We start from the raw sequence: 19,584 nt of genomic DNA on the forward strand, positions 1-19,584 counted from the left end.
AAATTGGAGTATTTTTGTCATTCGAACTTGATTTATTTCCTACATTGAGTGAAATAAATACAGCTACGTGGAAGTAGCTTTCTACATTGTTCCCTAGGCCTTACCTTTCAACATGTGCTGATGTTCACAAAAGAATATTGTTCAATCACACATGGGTTTCATCTTCCTGGGTGAACTTTTGAACATGGTACACTTTCTTGTCATCCATTTTTCCAAACCCTTCTGATACTCAATATTCTTGTTTGCTACCTGCAGACTGCCATTTTATCTTGTCCTTGGTGGAAACGTTGCATATGGGCACAGCTAAACGTGAATTGACATCATTTGCTACCTTTTTCCTTAACATCAACAGCCATGGGAGTTTTACCCTTTACTAATAACACTATGTTAACTTTCTTGACTAATGAATGATTTCTATGTCTGATTTTTATCACTCATTCTTTTTTTTTTTTTTTTGTGATTTCAGATTTTCTTGTTCTCTGAACTATTCCAGTTCCAGCATGGGAAATGTGTTTGCAGGGCTATTCAAAGGCCTGTTTGGCAAAAAAGAAATGCGAATTCTTATGGTGGGGCTTGATGCTGCTGGAAAAACTACAATTTTATACAAGCTTAAACTTGGTGAAATTGTAACCACTATTCCTACCATAGGTATGTTTATTTTTCAATTTGTAAAAAAAAAAATTTTCAGGTTTACACATTTGTATTACAAAAATATTTTAGTGAGTCCCTTATGTACTATTTACAGTTGTAAGTGACAAAATATGAATAAGAGATGCTTAGAAAAACTAAGGTAATTTTTTTTCTTCATGAAAACATAACCATAGAAACAAGCCTAGAGAGAAGAATGAGAGAGTAGGGGGTTGTGTTTAAAAAGAGAAGGTAATTCTGTAAGAATAACTTTAATGCTACCTAATAAAATGATGATCAAGCTAAAATAATTGGTTGAAGAGAAAATGTAATGCTTTGCTTTTTCCCCAGATGATAACGCTATGTATCGCCATGCTTTTGGTGGTGTATTTGAGTGAGATAGCAGGTCAACTATAAAGCACCCTGAGACTCCTTTCTGCGATATTGAATATATTCTATAAATATTGAATAAATGATACAAATGTGATATTGAGTAAAAGAAAATATATAACTTACCATATACAGTGGAACCTCGGTTCACAACCATAATTCGTTCCAGAACTTTGGTCGTAAACCGAGTTGGTCGTGAACCGAAGCAGTTTTCCCCATAGGATTGTATGTAAATACAATTAATCCGTTCCAGACCGTACAAACTGTATGTAAATATGTAAAGATTAAGCACAAATATAGTTAATTACACCATAGAATCCACAGTGTAATAGTAAACTAATGTAAAAACATTGAATAACACTGACACAAAACACCCAGGCTCCTGATCAGCTACGAGCTGGCTGCGCTCGCTCTCTCTCTGTAGCACACACCACCAAAGCCCTCCCTACCTACCTGTCTCCCTCCCTACCTCAGCTACAGGAGCAGGCTGGCTCACGCGCTCTCTCTCTCTGTGTAGGGCGCGCACACACACACACACACACACACACACACCCTCCCCCCATCCCTTCCCTGTCAGCTGCCCGTACTCTCTCTGCACTTGCTCGCTAGTGCTCTCTAATCTCTCTGTAGCACGTGCTCGCGCAGCATTTTTTTAAAATGAGTTTTAAGCACAGCAGAAAAAAAAGGAACAAATCCGAAACGCTTGCAAAAACCAACTCACAAGCAAACAAAAAAGTCAGATTGCAGGAGATCACGCTACTGTATTAAACCTAAAGCCTGATCGCTGTAAACAATGTTGTTCAAATGAGTTTTAAGCACAGCAGAAAAAAACATTGCACAAATCCGAACTTCATTTAAAAACCAACTCGCAAGTAACCAAAAAAGTAACATTGCAACAAATCACACGATGTTCCATGTAAACAATTTTTAATGAGTTTTAAGCACAAGGAAAAAAGCGAACATTTGAAAAAAAGAAATGTAACATCGCACCTAATCGCGCTATGAAAAACTCCCATCTGTAAACCTTTCATGAGTTTTAAGCACAAGGAAAAAAGCGAACATTTGAAAAAAGAGAAAAATAACATTGCAACAAATCGCATTATGAACTAAAAAAATTACTTTTGAAAAATCCGTAATACAAAACCACCAAGAAAACTAACCTTGCATGAAACGAGTTCTGGCATGAAGTGTTTTCCTTCAGGTGTTTTCTCTCTTGTGATTTCTTGGGTTTCTGGTGCTTTTAGCTGTTTAGCTGGTGGGAGTGAAAGCCTCATGCAGCCATCCCAAAAAGAACGTTCTTGTGACCCTCCACATTACTGGCAGTCTGGCTTTGTTTACATTATGCTGCTTGAAAGCACGAGGGTTCTCCGATTGGTAAATGAGTAAACTGGTAAACATTTTTTCCACCTTTTGTAATTTCTTTCTTTCTTTACTTCGATTTCAATTTTCTTCAAAACTTTCTTCTGACCACTCTCCACTTGCTTAGAAGCCATAGTTAACTGCAGAAGCACACGAAATACTGTAGAGCACAAAGAGAGTGCATGTCTTATTGAAAACAATGAACAAGGAACGGCTTTGCTTAAATGAAAAAGCTTGGCAGCTCTCTTTCTCTCTCAGGCTGCCTGTGGGGGGAGGGGGATGGTTTCGCTTGCACTACAGCCTACAGATAGGCAGGCAAACACGTGCAGCAATCTCCTCCTCCCCCTCCCTAGCAGGCACGTGCTCGCTCGCGCTCTCTCTCTTTCAGCTCAGCTTGCAGGCAGGCAAGGGAACCTGGCTTGTTCGTATACCGAGTGTGTGGTTGTGAACCGAGGCAAAGGTTTGGCGATCTTTTTTGTCGTGAACCGGGACGTTCGTGAACCGAGGTTCCACTGTATCAAAATAAGTGAGAAACAGACAATGCAGAAATAACTATTAATCTTATGAAATGCACACCACCCCCAAACACAGATGCATCAATGTATACATTATGCAAGTAATATGAAAGAAGGAAAAAACCCTTTGACACAGACAACCCACAAAGTCCAAGCAGTACCAGACAATTCTGAACGTTAGAACACTCTAGACGAGAACAGGCCATTCAGCCCAACAAAGCTTGCCAGTCCTATCCACTTATTTCTCAAGTCGAGTTTTGAAAGTCCCTAACATCTTACTGTCTACCACACTACTTGGTAGCTTATTCCAAGTGTCTGTCGTTCTTTGTGTTAAGAAAAAGTTCCTAATGTTTGTGCAAATTTTACTCTTAAGTTTCCAACTGTGTCCCCAAGTTCTTGATGAACTCATTTTAAAATAAGTCTCAATCCACTGTACTAATTCCCTTCATAATTTTAAACACTTCAATCATGTCACCTCTTAATCTTCTTTTGCTTAAAATGTATAGGCTCAGCTCTTTTAATCTTTCCTCATAATTCAACCCTTGTAGCCCTGGAATCAGCCTAGTCACTCTTCTCTGGACCTTTTCTAATGCTGTTATGTCCTTTTTGTAGCCTGGATACCAAAACTGCACGCAGTACTCAAGATGAGGCCTCACCGGTGCATTGTGAAAGTTGAGCATAACCTCCTTGGACTTGTACTCCACACATCGTGTTATATATCCTAACATTCTGTTAGCCTTCTTAATGGCTTCTGAACACTGTTGGGAAGTCGATGGCTTAGAGTCCACTATGACTTCTAAATCCTTCTCAAAAGGTGTACTCTTGATTTTCCGAACACCCATTGTGTATTCAAACCTAACATTTTTACTTCCTATATGTAATACTTTACATTTACTGACATTAAACTTTATCTGCCACAAATCTGCCCAATTCTGTATGCTATCCAAGTCCTTCTGTAATGATATAACATATTCCAAATTATCTGCTAATCCACCTATTTTAGTATCATCTGCAAACTTAACCAGCTTGTTACTTCTATTCCTATCTAAATCATTCATATATATATATATATATATATATATATATATATATATATATATATATATATATATATATATATATATATATAATATAAAAAAAAGCAGCGGCCCTAGCACTGACCCCTGTGGAACACCACTCTTAACATTGGCCAGTTCTGATGAGGTTCCTCGCACCATCACCCTTTGCTTCCTGTGTCTGAGCCAATGGTAGTCCATTTTTTTTCTTTTTCTCCCTCCCAGAGTCTCAAAAACACACTATCCTATACGAGCATACTTTTATTTCATCTCACCCAAGTTACTCCCACATTACTGTCCTGTCCACTTGTATCCCGGAGTGTGTTGGGTGGTGGAAGACTTTGATGTTGCCACCTCCTGAAGTGGAAATGGACTCAGATCCTTGAGTGATGCAAACTTCTCTCTGGCTGTGGATAGATTGTTTGTTTTACAAAAGTTGTGTTGAATCTCCTTTTTCTTGCCTTTCACAGCCTTTTTCTACTGTACATTAGTATCCTCTTTCCATGGCAAGTGCCCCAACCCCCCAATATTTAGGAGAACGAATAATACAAATATATGCCTTTTCTAATTGCCTTTTCATTTACTATATTTTCACAGAAGAAATATCAATATTACATGGATTAAAGGATTGAGGATTCGGGGAGAGTTTGTACTTTTATACACAATTTACATTTCTATTATTATTAAGTTATAATAGTGTAATAGAAATTATACAACTTACCATAATGGAGAATCATTGGGAGCCCTGAGCTTGTGTTACTGCAACCAGACAATCCCATTTAGGGATGATGGAAGACAATGACACACGAAGTGTGTTGCTTATGTTCAGTCTAATCCGTAATCTCGTTTTAGTTGCTGTCACTGAAAATGCTGCCTTACAAAGATAGAATGTTGGAAATGGAAGCAGACTTTTCAGTGCTTTGGCGGCAACCTCAGGATATTCCGCTTTGATTTTAATCTAAAATGTATGGAGATTTTAAGTTGTCTCAAACATACTTTTAAGGCCACCTTCATTTGCAACCTCAAGCAGTTGATCCTCTTCAAACACAGACAAAGCTGATTCACCTGGCTTATTCACAAACGGGTCACATATCCATTCCTTCCCATTTCAGGGATCTTTTGTGGTTGGGAATAATGCTCAAACTATTGAATGCCGAGATAGGTGATCATGCACCAGCTGGGAGAAAGAAGGCCCTGGCTTGGTATCTTTAACAACCTCTGCTAATGTTTGAAACATATCAAAAATCCCAATGTTCACTCGTCAACCCAATAAATCGAGTTTGGCTTTGAATGCAGCCACTTTATCTGCCAACTTGAACAACAGGTGTCTTCTGCCTTTCTCCCCACATGCTGCTGCTCCACCGCTGCCTCAGATTTTCCTCCTTGGGCTCCTCCAGCCTGGCTGGATACTGAGTCTGCAGAGTGGGTAAAGATGGGGGTACACAATAGTGCCTGTGTGCCTGTTCATATCGTGAGGTTTCTGAACTCTCTTGGGATTCCGAAAACCGTAATGTCATGCTGAAGTGCATCCCGAAGCACGATTGCTTCGCTGTAGAGCTGTGAGCCTGCTGTTGCCCCAGCAACAGATAAACAATCTTAAACAGACGTGGTGATTGCACATCGGGACGCTGTTCAGCGTGTTTTCCCATTGACGGAAGTCCCAAGAGAGTTTAGAAATCTCACATTCTCTTGAATGAGTATTGCAATTATAGGAATGTTTCTTGAACGAGCATCACTGAACCACATTAAAACAGTCTTCAAATGCATTATTTAGCATACGTTCAATGGATGTTTTTCAAATGTTGACGAGCAATAAGCAAAAGATATCACTGAAAATCACAGAAAACAAAAATGTCAAAAAAACAGTACGAGGAAGTTTCGAAGAAAGAAATTTTTTTTTTTTTTTTTACACACAATGTTTCTGTTTGGGGACTGTTGTGCAAATGTGCACAACTGACCTGCGACCACAGATCTGACTGTTCTGTTGATTCATTCAAGCATTTCAAGGTCCCTTCGTTGTAATGAAAGTATCTGCTAAATGTACTTCGTAGTAACAAGATTTCTATAGATTCCTGTCAAATGGGGAAACTATCGGGACCATAAAAATACTTTGTTGTAATACTCTCATCTTGGTCTCTCTCCTCTCTCTGCGCTGCTGCAAAGCCCCGCCCGTCAAGCGTTCTGAAAAGTTTCTCGCAGCCCGGCTGTCAGATGGCTGCAGCCTTTGCTAGCGGGCCGCGGACTGGGGGTTGGAGACCCCTGCACCAGATGACAGCACTATAGTAGGTTTAGCCTATTACGGAGTTAGTTGATAAATAAAAACACACAATTCGTGTATATGTTGCTGTTATTTTCAATTGGTTTACTTTGTATGTGGCATACAATTGATTTAGTCAAAATGATCATGGGTTGTTGGCCTTTTAATAAGCTGCCATGCATAGTCTTAATTAAGAAATGAGGGCTTTGAATTTATCTTCTGATTTGTTATAGTTCTTGGGCACCTCTCCTATTTTCTAGCTAGCTGTTGCAGTTCAGTGTTGCTTGAAGCTGGTGCTTATCTTGACTGCAATGGCAGTGAGGTAGAATCTAACCTTACACTGAGAGACACCCTCCCACACATCTATTTATAGTGATAGAAAAATTAACTGCTGCATATGTTTGTTCGAAAATAAAAGTAAAACTTCCACATTATCCAGACATTCATGTAACTCAGCTTGTAATATTTTGAAACACAATGAAACAGAGACACACAATAGGGCTACTAAAACAGCATACTTAATTGATGCAAGTGAACCAGTATAAGCTACATTTCTTGGATTTTTAAAGGCTAAGGAATGCCTGTTAGAATAATAATAAAAATGCACTTAGCTTGTTGAGAACACATTCAATACACACCTGAATGTGAATTGACCAGATGAGATGCTTTTTGTAATTTAAGAATAATTATTGCCCGTCATGTCCCATTCAGTGGCCAATTCTGAATTGGTACATATGTGTAATGAATAGCAAAGTCTGGTCACTTATATGAGGTAGCTTGAAAACCAGAACAATGGCTGTTTTATAGAAATTCTGAAATACTAATCGTAATTTGACTGAGACTGAGAAAGTTTTCATTTTACAAATTTAGCCTTCAAGTTATGGCAAATATAAAGAGGAGGGCATAATTTGGGAAAATAAAGCATTGGTGCCTGACATATGAATTAATTTCTATTTGTACAATAAATATTAATGTTTGTATTACTGACCAGGTAAAGACTACTACATGTACAGATGAAAATGTGTACTCTTAACAGGAAGTGATTTTTTGAAAACCTACTTTCAGAAAAGAATTTGTGTAAATGAAAATATCATAAATAATCTTGGTGTTCAGCAGCTCATGACACAATATTATGTTTTAATTTTATTTTTAGCATTGAGTTTGAGTATTTGTTTTTCAGTTATTGGATAGAAAATGTCAGTAAATGTGTTTTTGGTATGCCCATGTTTTTAGATAAATCCAGCAGTCCATGATATCGTATTGTAGATGCACTGGAGGAAATTTTCCCTGTCGCACTTTTAATTGCAAGCCCAATTTGTTTTTCAAATCGGACTGTTACCAGTGTTTTTTCTTCAATGTGTCTTAGCAATACTGTCCATGAGAACTCGAACAAGCATTCAATTCAGAGATCATGTTGTTTTATGTAGGGGCATTCAAAAAAAAAAAAACGCACAAATAGTTCTAGCTCACACAACTAAGATCTGTTAAACATTGTGCTTTTTAAAAAGAACTTTTCAGGGTAAGTGTATTTCTTTGATTACATGACATGCCAGTTTTAACAAAAAATGTAAATTCAACTGCAGTTAGTAAAGGAGTAGTCTGACATAACCTACAAGTATTCTAAATAGCCTTTCGCTTAACTTGTCCAGCTTGGTTTTATATTTTTTCTGTTGCTGATGTTAACACTGATTTTCATTTTTCTTTAAAGGTTTCAATGTAGAAACGGTAGAGTACAAGAATATTAGCTTCACCGTGTGGGACGTAGGTGGTCAAGATAAAATCCGTCCACTATGGAGGCACTATTTCCAGAATACACAAGGTAAGTCTTACTGTAGAAAGTTGCAACAGTACAGTTTGAACTACAGAAAGTTTTGATCCATTCAAGTATAGTTTTAGGCACGTGAATTTTAAGTTTTTGTTACTTTTTAATGAATCTGTATATTTTCAAAATGGTTACTTTCATGGACCAGTCACTATTTTGTCATTCCTCTAAAATTTGATTTGAATTGCGATTAAAGTACAAAGCACAAACACTGGTGTTCAGCCTACAAAAGTAGAAATAAATTGTTTGTACAATTTTAAATGTCCACAACTATATGTTTTGGATTATTTTATAAACAATTGACCTACAAGGTGGTGTGATCTCTAAAAGCCAGTGTTAAATCTTCTCTTATAATGAAAACAATTACAAAATTGCTGCAGATTTGATGTTTTTGATTTGATTGTGCAGTTGAGAGGACATCATGCATTAGTATAGTTTAATGCATAATCTGTTCTTTGGAAAAATCTTGTTTTCCTGCTAACATTTTGAACTGCAGGTTGTTTGGTAAATGTTAAAATTATTAAAAAAAAAAAAGAGCAGTGCCCCTAAGAATTTTGTTGGCCTTTTAAGAGACAGCTTTTGTGCCTTTGTGTTTTTTCCTGTTTTTTTTTTCTTTTCATCAACCCAGGAGCAAAACCTGTTGTCAATGATGGGTGGGTGAGTGGGTGGGTGAATAAGCAGCAAGAGCAAGTGTAAAGTGACAGAAGCAGTAATACAGAAAGTCAACAATTTAACTGGCTTCTTATCCAGTAATGTCAAGTTAAGTACCAGTTAAGTCAGTTACATGCAAGCTGACCAGCTTTTGCACTAGAAGGAAGTTGAGAGTAAATAGCACATTTAAAGAGGAGGTTGTTGAAACAAGTCGATTTGATATTTGCATTAAAAGGTGAAGAGAATTTTCATGGGGAGCTAAGGTTAAGAAGTTAGTGGAAGTAAAATCACTTTCAGCAGGCAACTTAGTGTGTGCGTTGTTAAAGGAGTATAGTAGTAGTAGTGAGAGTCTCTTTAATATGAATTTAGGTGCTTAGAGAAGTCCATTTGATATTAGAAAAATACTGTTGTTCATGTATTATAGTTTAAATATTGACTTAAAAGGGAATTGACAAACCCCAAAATACATTTAGGTAGATAGATACTTTATTAATCCCCAAGGGGAAATTCATTTAAGCATAAGACCAATGCAGTGTAGGTCTTATGTGATATTGGACTTTTTGAAAGCATTCTTTGAAAATGCCTTTGAGAAGCATGCATCTATAGTAAATGACAGCCATTCCAACACCTTGAGCTCAGGGTTTCTAAACTTGAGGTCGATGGGGCTAGCTTTTGTTGTAGTATGGAACTGGAACATCTTCTCCAGGTGTTCGTCTTTACACCTAATGCAGCTGCGTTGTTCTTATGTGTGAGTGAACGTTTCTTGCCGGGAAGACTTCTGTTATCTTTCTCCGATGTAGAATCCTTATCTGAGTTCACCTCAGTTATAGCACGTCTTTATTTGAAAACAGCAGTCATATTAGGGGTAGCTTGAACATGAGTAAGAGAACAAAACTGAATAAAAGAAAAGGCTAACCTTTACAAGTACCATACATTTACACCAGCTGTTACAAATGCAAATCAACTGTTTTTATTGTATAATATTAGCAATAAGAGAAGCTCACTACTCAAAACGGTAAATTTGGGAAACAGCTGATATCGAAACCTCGACCTCTTGATTGGGAGTCAGCAGTTCTTAGCATTGCACCACGCAAGCTGTCGTATCAGCAGCTTACTGTAACCTGCTTTCTTTTTTCTTCGGTTATAGTCTTGATTTAAAGTGCACTTGTTTTGTTATACTTGTACCTTTTGTGAAAGTGTTTATTTGATATTTGGATTTCAGGCTTCACAAATTATACACTTAATGTATACATTGTGTCAGTTATTACTAAAACATGAAAAACGTTTGTTTTAACGATGTGTTTACATAGATTGTCGTAGACACGGAACACACATGAAATGTATATATTTTAAATGACGATATATTTTTTACCCTATCAAGCTCCAGGTACTTCACTCCAAGATAAACAGTGAGCACTGAGAAACTTCTTTACGAATTGAACTGCAACAGTGGGCGGGGGGGAATGGGATACCAGGCTGCTTGCACTTGACACATTTACAAGACAAAAGAGACTGACGGAGAGGTGCAAACGGATTTAAGGTGGGCCGGGTTTACGAGTTTTTTTTGTAAGCTTTAGTAATTCTAGTGTTAAGAAAATAAAGCGAAGGTTTTTGTTTTTGAAATAGTTATTCGTTTTTAATCTTATCTGTTATTCACACACTTCCTCTCTATCAGTATCTCTGCTGTCATGAGTTAAGAAGTTGTTCTATCTGGGTCCAAGTGGATTGTAGTGTTGCGGTATATCCTTGCTGAGTTGTAACCATAAGCACTGTCCTGTCTAACTTGTCCTTTTTGTTCAAGGTTGCTAGTAGGTGCTGGTCTAGCTTTAGACTGTTTGGATGTTTCACTTGCTCTGTGCTAGCAGCTGGCACTATGTGCAAACTGTTGCACTGGGGTGGGGCACAGGGACCCACAGGACCAATATTTTGAGTTCCGGAGTACACTATCTTGTCTGAATGCTCTTAAATACATCTTAAATATTTTAGTCCAGATTGATTAAAGGGTCTTTGTCTTGTCTTTGGACTGGGTAGTTAGTCTGGGACTGCTAGATCTTTTATCAGAATTTCTTCCAGTTTCCAATTGCCTTTGATTTGTGTAGGAAACAATAGTCACTAACACTTTGAATTATTTTTTTTTTTATATAATTGATTTTATTGTAATCACACAACAATCCATACAAATAGATCCATTTTTACATCAGTTGGATTGAAATCAGATCAGCATCAGATCAGCTGTAAATGTATGGTATTTCTAAAAGTTAGCCTTTTTTTGTTATCTGATGTGCATGCTCCCCTCTAACCCCCCGATCTGATTCTTTAACAACATTAGTATAAATTCAAACCTGATCTGACACTGTTCATTTTAATATAATATTGCATTAGTGCGACAATGTTTTGTGATTGGTACTACTCGGGTCATAAAAAGATTTTTTCAAAATGTCACATATATTAATCTTTCTTTTTTGCCCGGTGCTGTGTTGACAATCGTGCACCAGAAGGCATGAGCTTGTTCAGTGTGAGCAGGAGCACGCAGGTGGCCAGCTGCTGTGTGCTATAACACGCTTGACTTGGCGGCGATCAACGCATATGTACTGTACAAGGCATGCATGGGGGCCACTGTGAAAAGAAGAGGTTGCCACCTGTGAACCTAAAGTGTTTAAGAGGCATTGGCGGGTCTCCAAAGGTGTAAAATATTTGGCCATTTCGGTACACTTGAAAGCGACAACCGAACAATTCAGCAGAAGCCAATCAACTCGCATGCAGAACCATAGGTGAAGGGCTTAAGCATTCCAGTATTATAGTGCTCCTTTGTAGTATAATTATACTCTTGTACCATCATCAGTCCACACCTTGAACCTGTCCCAGTCATTCAATTCATAAGACACAATGTTCCTCCGGATATCAAGAGTGAGCCTGATATGGCCGTGCAATATGTAACAGAGAATGGAAAAGTAGGTGCCATCTCTGGGCATGGAAACCACTCGGTAAGTGACAGTTCTTTGATTGATGGTGATCACCTCGATAGACATGTTAATGGGGGTACGGTTGGAACGATAAAGGAAATGGGTACCTGAACAATGTAAAGTAAGTCTAAAATACCTACACAATAACTATAATCGTAATAAATGAACAATAAAACAGCGGAGAAGCCGTGGATTAAATAAAAAGTCTGTAGTTCTCAGCAGGGAGACCTGAATCCCGTATGGAAGCAAGGAAGGGAATGTAGAGACCAGAGCGATGGACGGCCTTATATAGGCAGGCAGCCAACAACGTAGGAGGCATTGGGATGGGGGACCCAACGCCACCTCACACGGTGACCGAGCTGCAGGCTATGGACGTATATATGTAAGTAAGTAGGATTCAGTTAGTGTTGGGAACCCGCATACCAAATTTCTTGAAGATGGGCCCATAAGTAACAAAGACCGTTGAAAAGTTCAATATGGCAGCCGACAGTGGCTTCATACCACCGAAATAAGTACGTACATTGGTTTCGCTTAGCGCAGGGAAGCCGCCAACCAAATTTCGTGAAGATGGGGCCATAAATAAAAAGTTCAATGTGACGGACGTTGTCGACAGTTACGTGTACAATTTCAAAATGAAACCTGCTAATTCTCTAACTTCCCGTGTAGGTAGAAGGCTGAGATTTGGCAGGGTCATTCCTTACAGCTTCCTTACAAAAGTTGGGCAGGTTTCATTTTGAAATTCTATGTGTAATGGTCATAACTGGAAGTAATGGAGTTGAGCGCAAAAGCCGTGTGGGCGGAGTTTCGTGTGACATCATCACGCCTCCCACGTAATCACGTGAACTGACTTTTAACGCAGTACATAGAAAACCAGGAAGAGCTCCAAACGCGCTGATGAAAACATGCATTATATAATTGAGAAGGCAGCGAAACAATAGGAAGCGAGCGAATGACATATATACAACCATATTCATGAGTGCTGCTATTTCGGAAACAAAGCACGGTGTAAACATAAAATTTAAATTAAGTTCATAGACAGGCTGCCGCTGGCGTGCATGCCCACGGGTAATGCGGCATACAAGTTTAATGAGAGGACACAGGATATAAACGGAAGTTGTATATTATTGTTATTAATGGCCCGGGGATATGAAGCGCTGGTAACACAAACTACAGATCCCATAATGTAGCGCTTCAGCTGCTTTGCCGAACACTTACCGCGTTAATCAAGTCTAGCTTATGATGCTGCAAGTTATTGCGAAGCTAGCCCACACGATGCCGAACAGAAAAGTTGATTCTGAAAATAGAGCCCTTAAAAACTGATGGGAGGCTGAGTATATGTTTACTGACATTGCCGGTAAACACGTGCGTCTCATTTGTGGAGCTAATGTGGCTGTAATTACAGAATTTAATCTAAGACGGCACTATGAGACAAAACATCAAGATAACTTGAAAGACCTGAATGCAATGCAGAAGATATAGAAAGCAGAAGAGTTAAAGAAGAATCCAGCTAGGGTTACCACTTTTAAAACAAAAAAATAAGGGACGCACACTTTGCAGACTCTACTTAAAAGACCCGCCCTCCTCACTGGACAGTTAAAAAGACCAAACAAACTAACGATGACATCAAGTATTACCCAATCAAAAGTAGGAAAGGAGGCATCTTCATAAAATGCGTGTGGGATGATTTGCATGAGACGCTGCTTTAAAAAAATGATAAAAAAAAATACGGAACAAAACCCGTCCCGTATTGATTCAAAACGGGACACGCAATTTCATTCTCAAATACGGGACGATTCTGTATTTTAAAGGACGGGTGGCAACCCTAAATCCAGCAGACGTTTTTACCCGTGCAAAATTACAAAGTGATTTCAAGTGAAGCTGTTTTTATGGGAGACACAAATGCACCAGTGCAACTTGCCCCACTTTCCTTGTTGCCAAGTAATGTTAAACCAAGTCGGCACAACGGTGTTCTCAAATACGCACTTTGCTGATAAACTGAGCGCACTGATTTTGCACGGCGCTTTGGTGACTTTGAAGAAGAAAAAAAGAATTTTGAGTTGTTTCACAACCCATTTGCCGTCGTTGTGGAAACTGCACCTGTGCAGATTCAGATGGAGGTCATTGAGCTGCAGTGTAATAGCACACTGAAGGCAAAGTACGATACTGCAGTGCCCACACAGTTTATTCACTCCATTCCCGCAGAAATGCTCCAGCTTAGTCTACATGCGGCTCGAACCTTGTGCATGTTTGGTAGCACATATCTGTGCGAGAAGCTCTTTTCAGTGATGACGACAAACAAAACCGCACACAGGAGTCGCCTCACTGATGAGCACCTGCTGTCCATCCAGACAATCTCCACAACACAAACCCTCACACCAAACATAAACTTGTTGCCAAAAAAAGACACCAGGCGTCCAGCTCTAATAACATGACATATGACCAAAGACAACTGAATGATTTGATTTGTTATTGCTGAAAAGAACAAATTTTATTTATATTTCCAGGTTTTGTTATGCAGCATGTTCATATTTGAATTTGTATAATTTAGACAGGATATATTTTTATGGAGAGCAACATATAAGTTATTTAAGGTTTGAGTTGATTTATTCCGGAATAACATTCTGTCGACTAAATAAAAATTCCTTCTATTTAAAATTTAAATAGAACTTGAACAGAAACGATTGTTCATAATATCCACGAAGACTTGCACGTAAGAGGCGAGTCATCCGTTTTAACAAGCAGCGTATTGCACTGATACGAAATAGCCTGCCCATTTAATTATTTAGGAATGGACAAATAAAGATTTTGTACAAATAATGTTTTTAATTTTTCTTCCTTCATAGATTCTGGCACCCCCAGCAACAGTTGCTTGCGCCCCAAAGACTGTGTATATATATATATATGTATATATATGTGTGTATATATATGTATGTGTGTGGATATGTATGTGTATATATGTATATGTGTGTGTATAAGTATATATGTAGATATATACTAATAAAAGGCAAAGCACTCACTCACTGACTCATCACTAATTCTCCAACTTCCCGTGTAGGTAGAAGGCTGAAATTTGGCAGGCTTATTCCTTACAGCTTACTTACAAAAGTTGGGCAGGTTTCATTTCGAAATTCTACGCATAAGGGTCATAACTGGAAGCTATTTTTCCCATATAATGTAATGGAGTCTTGAGTTGGAGATGGCCGTGGGGGGCGGAGTTTCGTGTGACATCATCACGCCTCCTACGTAAGTACGTAGAGAACAAGGAAGAACTCCAAACAGCGATGAGCACAAAACGCCATTTCACAATTGAGAAGGCAGAAAAACATTATGAAGCAAATGTTGCATATTCATAAGTACAGCTACTGCGGAAACAAAGCACGGCGTGAACCGTAAGTTTATATTAAATTAAGTTCATAGACAGGCTGCCACTAGCGTTTGTAACTTAGTGCCTGCCCATATAAGGCCGTCCATCAGCGGCAATCCAATACAAACACTGCCGGTAAATGTTCACGGGTGAAGGACTGTGCTTATGCAGAGGAAGATGAGATGGTCAGGGTGGTGTGTGGCACAAACTCATTGAAACTGCGAGAGAAACTTTTAAGTGCCGGGTCTGACATTACACGAGATGGCACCAGTACAGTTGGGAACCTTCGATGCAAGAACACAATTACTGTATATTGACAATCATGTTACGTTATTTTTAAAATGTTCCCTTTTCTTTTTCATAACTTCTACTTCTCCACTGCAATACACGGGTATATATATATAAATGTATATATATACCCCGATCTACAATACATACTTTAGCATAGACAAGCCACACGCTGTGGCGCAATTGTAGAGTCTTCGCCTCTAATGCCAACATTCGAGGTTCGATTCCCGAGAGGATTCACTGAGTATGTACGCGCGCTACCCGATTCATTTTACCTTCGCATCTCCTTGGTTTAGGACGTATGAAAAAAATATTAGGTTAACGCAGAATCATGTTACGTTATTTTAAAAATTTTCCCTTTATTAGCACAAACACAGCTGAGAAGCTTCGATGCATGTACTCCATAACGCGTTAAAAAATAACGCATTTAATCACACTTTCAATTCCAAGCAAGCGGAACTTTTGTCAATGCATGATTTCCTGGTACATCCATTACACTGATGCACACATCACAGCTACAAAAATGTTAGAGTCGGAATAAAGCGCGTTCCTACGACTGATCATTTCGACTTCCGGCGAAAGCCTTGATAAATCGTGGTTTTGTGCACACTGAAAAGCAAGCAAAATTAGATGCATTACAGAAAGCGGACTGTGTGGCTCTTACTGGGGATCATTGGACTTCCGTGACCGTTAGTAATTCTAAATACATCTAATTACAAAATGTTCAATGATCACACTGTTTTAGCCTAATGTACAAAATAATTTTGGCTAATGTTACTCAGAGTTTAAAGAGTAAGCTGGTCAAATTACCTTTTATGTTTCTGACTTATTTTTTTAAGAAGAAAACTGCACTTTATGGTGAAATTTTGGTTATTATTATTTAAAGAGAATACTATTCTGAAAATGTACTTAAAGTACTTAAACTACCACTTTATTTTTGTCTGCCCAATTTTAACCAGGGATGATATTTTTGTTTCTGTTTTGAATTCAAATGCAGTTTAAAAGCTTTTTTCAGAAATTAAAACAGCTTCAGTTTACAATATTCATGTCCATGTCTATTATTTGATTCTGTAAGCCCACTAAAACCGTTTTAAATTAAAAAAAACCATTTGCGATTTGGGGCAAATTTACGTGTCTTGATTACATACGATTAATCAAGATTAATTCTTACACAGCCTCTAATTAATTGGATTAATTTTTTTAATCGAGTCCCACCCCTAATATATATATGTAGATATATATGTAGATTTGTATATATATGTGTATATACAGTATATATGTAGATATGTATATGTTGTATATACAGTATGTGTATATATGTATATGTATATATGTATATATATATATATATATATATATATATATATATATATATATATATATATATATATAAAAATATACTTACATACATACTAGCAGAATACCCGGTTTATAGTGGAGAAGTAGTGTGTTAAAGAAGCACGAAAAGGAAACATTTTGAAAATAACGTAACATGATTGTCAATGTAATTGTTTTGTCACTGTTATGAGTGTCGCTGTGATATATATATATATATATATATATATATATATATATATATATATATATATATATATATATATATATATATATATATATAGCAAAATACCCGCACTTCACAGCGATGTCATGTGTTAAAAAAGTTATGAAAAAGAAAAGGAAACATTTTAAAAATAATGTAACATGATTGTCAAAGTAATTGTTTTGTGTATTTGGCGGCAGCGTCACGTTGTTTTCAGCAGCTGCATCAGAAAATGTACCACGACGTCTGACACGCCTCCTTTTTACTGTTTTCTCACAGCTTGGATTGCTGCTGTCATATACACACACACACACATATATATATATATATACACACATACATATCTTCATATCTACATATCTATATACATATACACATCTATACAGTAATCCCTCGCTATATCGCTTCGACTTTCGCGGCTTCACTCTATCGCGGATTTTAAATGTAAGAATATCTAAATACATATGACGGATTTTTCGCTGGTTCGCGGATTTCTGCGGACAATGGGTCTTTTAATTTATGGTACTTGCTTCCTCAGTTTGTTTGCCCAGTTGATTTCATACAAGGGACACTATTGGCGGATGGCTTAGAAGCTACCAAATCAGAACATGTATTACTTATTAAATAACTCCTCAATGCTATAAGATATGCTTCCCGCGCGGAACTTGATTGTTTTCTTGTCTCTGCCTCTCTCTCACCCTCTCTGACATTCTCTGCGCCTGACGGAGGGGCTGTGAGCAGAGGGCTGCTTGCACAGAAGCTGTTTGCCTAGTGGATACGAACGCACCTCTAAGAAATGCTGCTTTATCGCGGTGCTTCCAAAAACACACTTATTGATTTTTGGATTGTTTGCTTTAATCTCGCTCGCTCGCTCTCTCTGTCTGACGTTCTCTGCGCCTGACGGAGGAGATGTGAGCAGAGAGGCTAAAGGCAAACTTTAAAGCACAAGTATTGATTTTTTGATTGTTTGCTTTTCTTTGCGAGCCCGAGCTCTCTCTCTCCCTCTGAAATTCTCTGCTCCTAAAGAGAAGATCTATTTGCATTCTTTTAATTGTGAGAAAAAACTGTCATCTCTGTCTTGTCATGGAGGACAGTTTAAACTTTTGACTAAAATGTGTTATTTTATGTCTAGAGGGCTCTAATAATGTTAACAGTGTGGGAGAGTTTCTAAGGGCTTAAAATATATAAAAATAACCATACAAACATATGGTTTGTACTTCGCTGATTTTCATCTATCGCGGGGGGTTCTGGAACGCAAACCCCGCGATCGAGGAGGGATTACTGTACTAATAAAAGGCAAAGCCCTCACTCACTGACTCACTCACTCACTCACTCACTCACTCACTCACTCACTGACTCATCACTAATTCTCCAACTTCCCGTGTGGGTAGAAGGCTGAAATTTGGCAGTTTCATTCCTTACATCTTCCTTACAAAAGTTGGGCAGGTTTTATATCGAAATTCTACGTGTAATGGTCATAACTGGAAGCTGTTTTACTCCATTTACTGTAATGGAGATGAGCTTGAACGCCGTGGGGGCGGAGTTTCGTGTGACATCATCACGCCTCCCACGTAATCACGCAGTACATAGAAAACCAGGAAGACATCCAAAAGGCGCTGAAGAACACATGCATTATATAATTGAGAAGGCAGCGAAACAATAAGAAGCGAGCGAGTGACATATACAACCATGTTCATGAGTTCTGCTACTTCGGAAACAAAGCACGATGTAAATCTACACTTTAAATTAAGTTCATAGACCGGCTGCCGCTGGCGTTTGTAATTTAGTGCCTGCCCATATAAGGCCGTCCGTCAGCGGCAATCCAATAGCAAACTCCCACTAAATATTCACGGGTGAAGGACTGTGTTTATGGAGAGGAAGATGAGATGGTCAGGGTGGTGTTTGACACAAACTCAGCGAAACTGCGAGAGAAAGTTTTAAGTGCCAGGACTAAGGTAACATTAAATACAGCCACGGACATAGCACGAGATGGCACCAGCACAGCTGGGAACCTTCGATGCATGTACACCGAGCGGCTCACATGAACTGACGCAGTGCACAGATAAAAGGAAACAGTTTCGAACGCTGAGCGCTGAACAAAAACCGAATTGCACAATTGAAAAGGCAGCAAAAAATATGAAGTGTCTGATAATCATATTCATAAATCCAGCTACTGCGGAAACAAAGCACACGGTGGAAAAAGTCAATGTCCCGCTAAAGGAAGACAGTTTAAAAAAAAAAAAAAAAAAACCGTGCATGCAGTGTGTCAGGTCTCAGATAAAGAAGACGAGCTGTTTATTGATGCAGTAAGAAACGAATCGATGAAAGAAACCTGTCATCTTTACAACGATTGACAAACACGGAATGTAACTTGAACACAACACATCCTACAAATACGAGCCTGATTGAAAGAAATAACGATAATCAAATCCTTGATGACAGCAACACTCATAACACTCACAAAACAAATACTGTATATTGACGGCCATGTTACGTTATTTTTAAAATGTTCCCTTTTCTTTTTCTAGCTTTTTTAACACACTACTTCTCCGCTGCGCGACGCTGGTATGTATATATATATATATATATATATATATATATATATATATATATATGTATATATATATATGTATGTATATATATGTATATATATATATATATATATATATATATATATATATATATATATATATATATATATATATATATATATATATATATATATATATATATATATATATATATATATATAT

General features: G+C 38.0%; 1 protein-coding gene across 1 annotated transcript in view; it reads left to right on the forward strand.

Moving 5' to 3' along the window:
- The first annotated feature begins 464 nt into the window (after positions 1-464).
- Positions 465-19,584, forward strand: part of arf1 (ADP-ribosylation factor 1) — a 32,117-nt gene continuing 12,997 nt past the window's right edge. Inside the window, exons 1-2 of the mRNA XM_039753276.1 lie at positions 465-648; positions 7,912-8,022. Coding sequence (XP_039609210.1) covers positions 501-648; positions 7,912-8,022 — 259 coding nt within the window. The 5' untranslated portion in view covers positions 465-500. The remainder of the gene's footprint in view (positions 649-7,911; positions 8,023-19,584) is intronic.

The sequence above is a fragment of the Polypterus senegalus genome, chromosome 5, assembly GCF_016835505.1.
Source record: "Polypterus senegalus isolate Bchr_013 chromosome 5, ASM1683550v1, whole genome shotgun sequence".
NCBI classification, from domain to species: Eukaryota; Metazoa; Chordata; class Cladistia; order Polypteriformes; family Polypteridae; genus Polypterus; species Polypterus senegalus.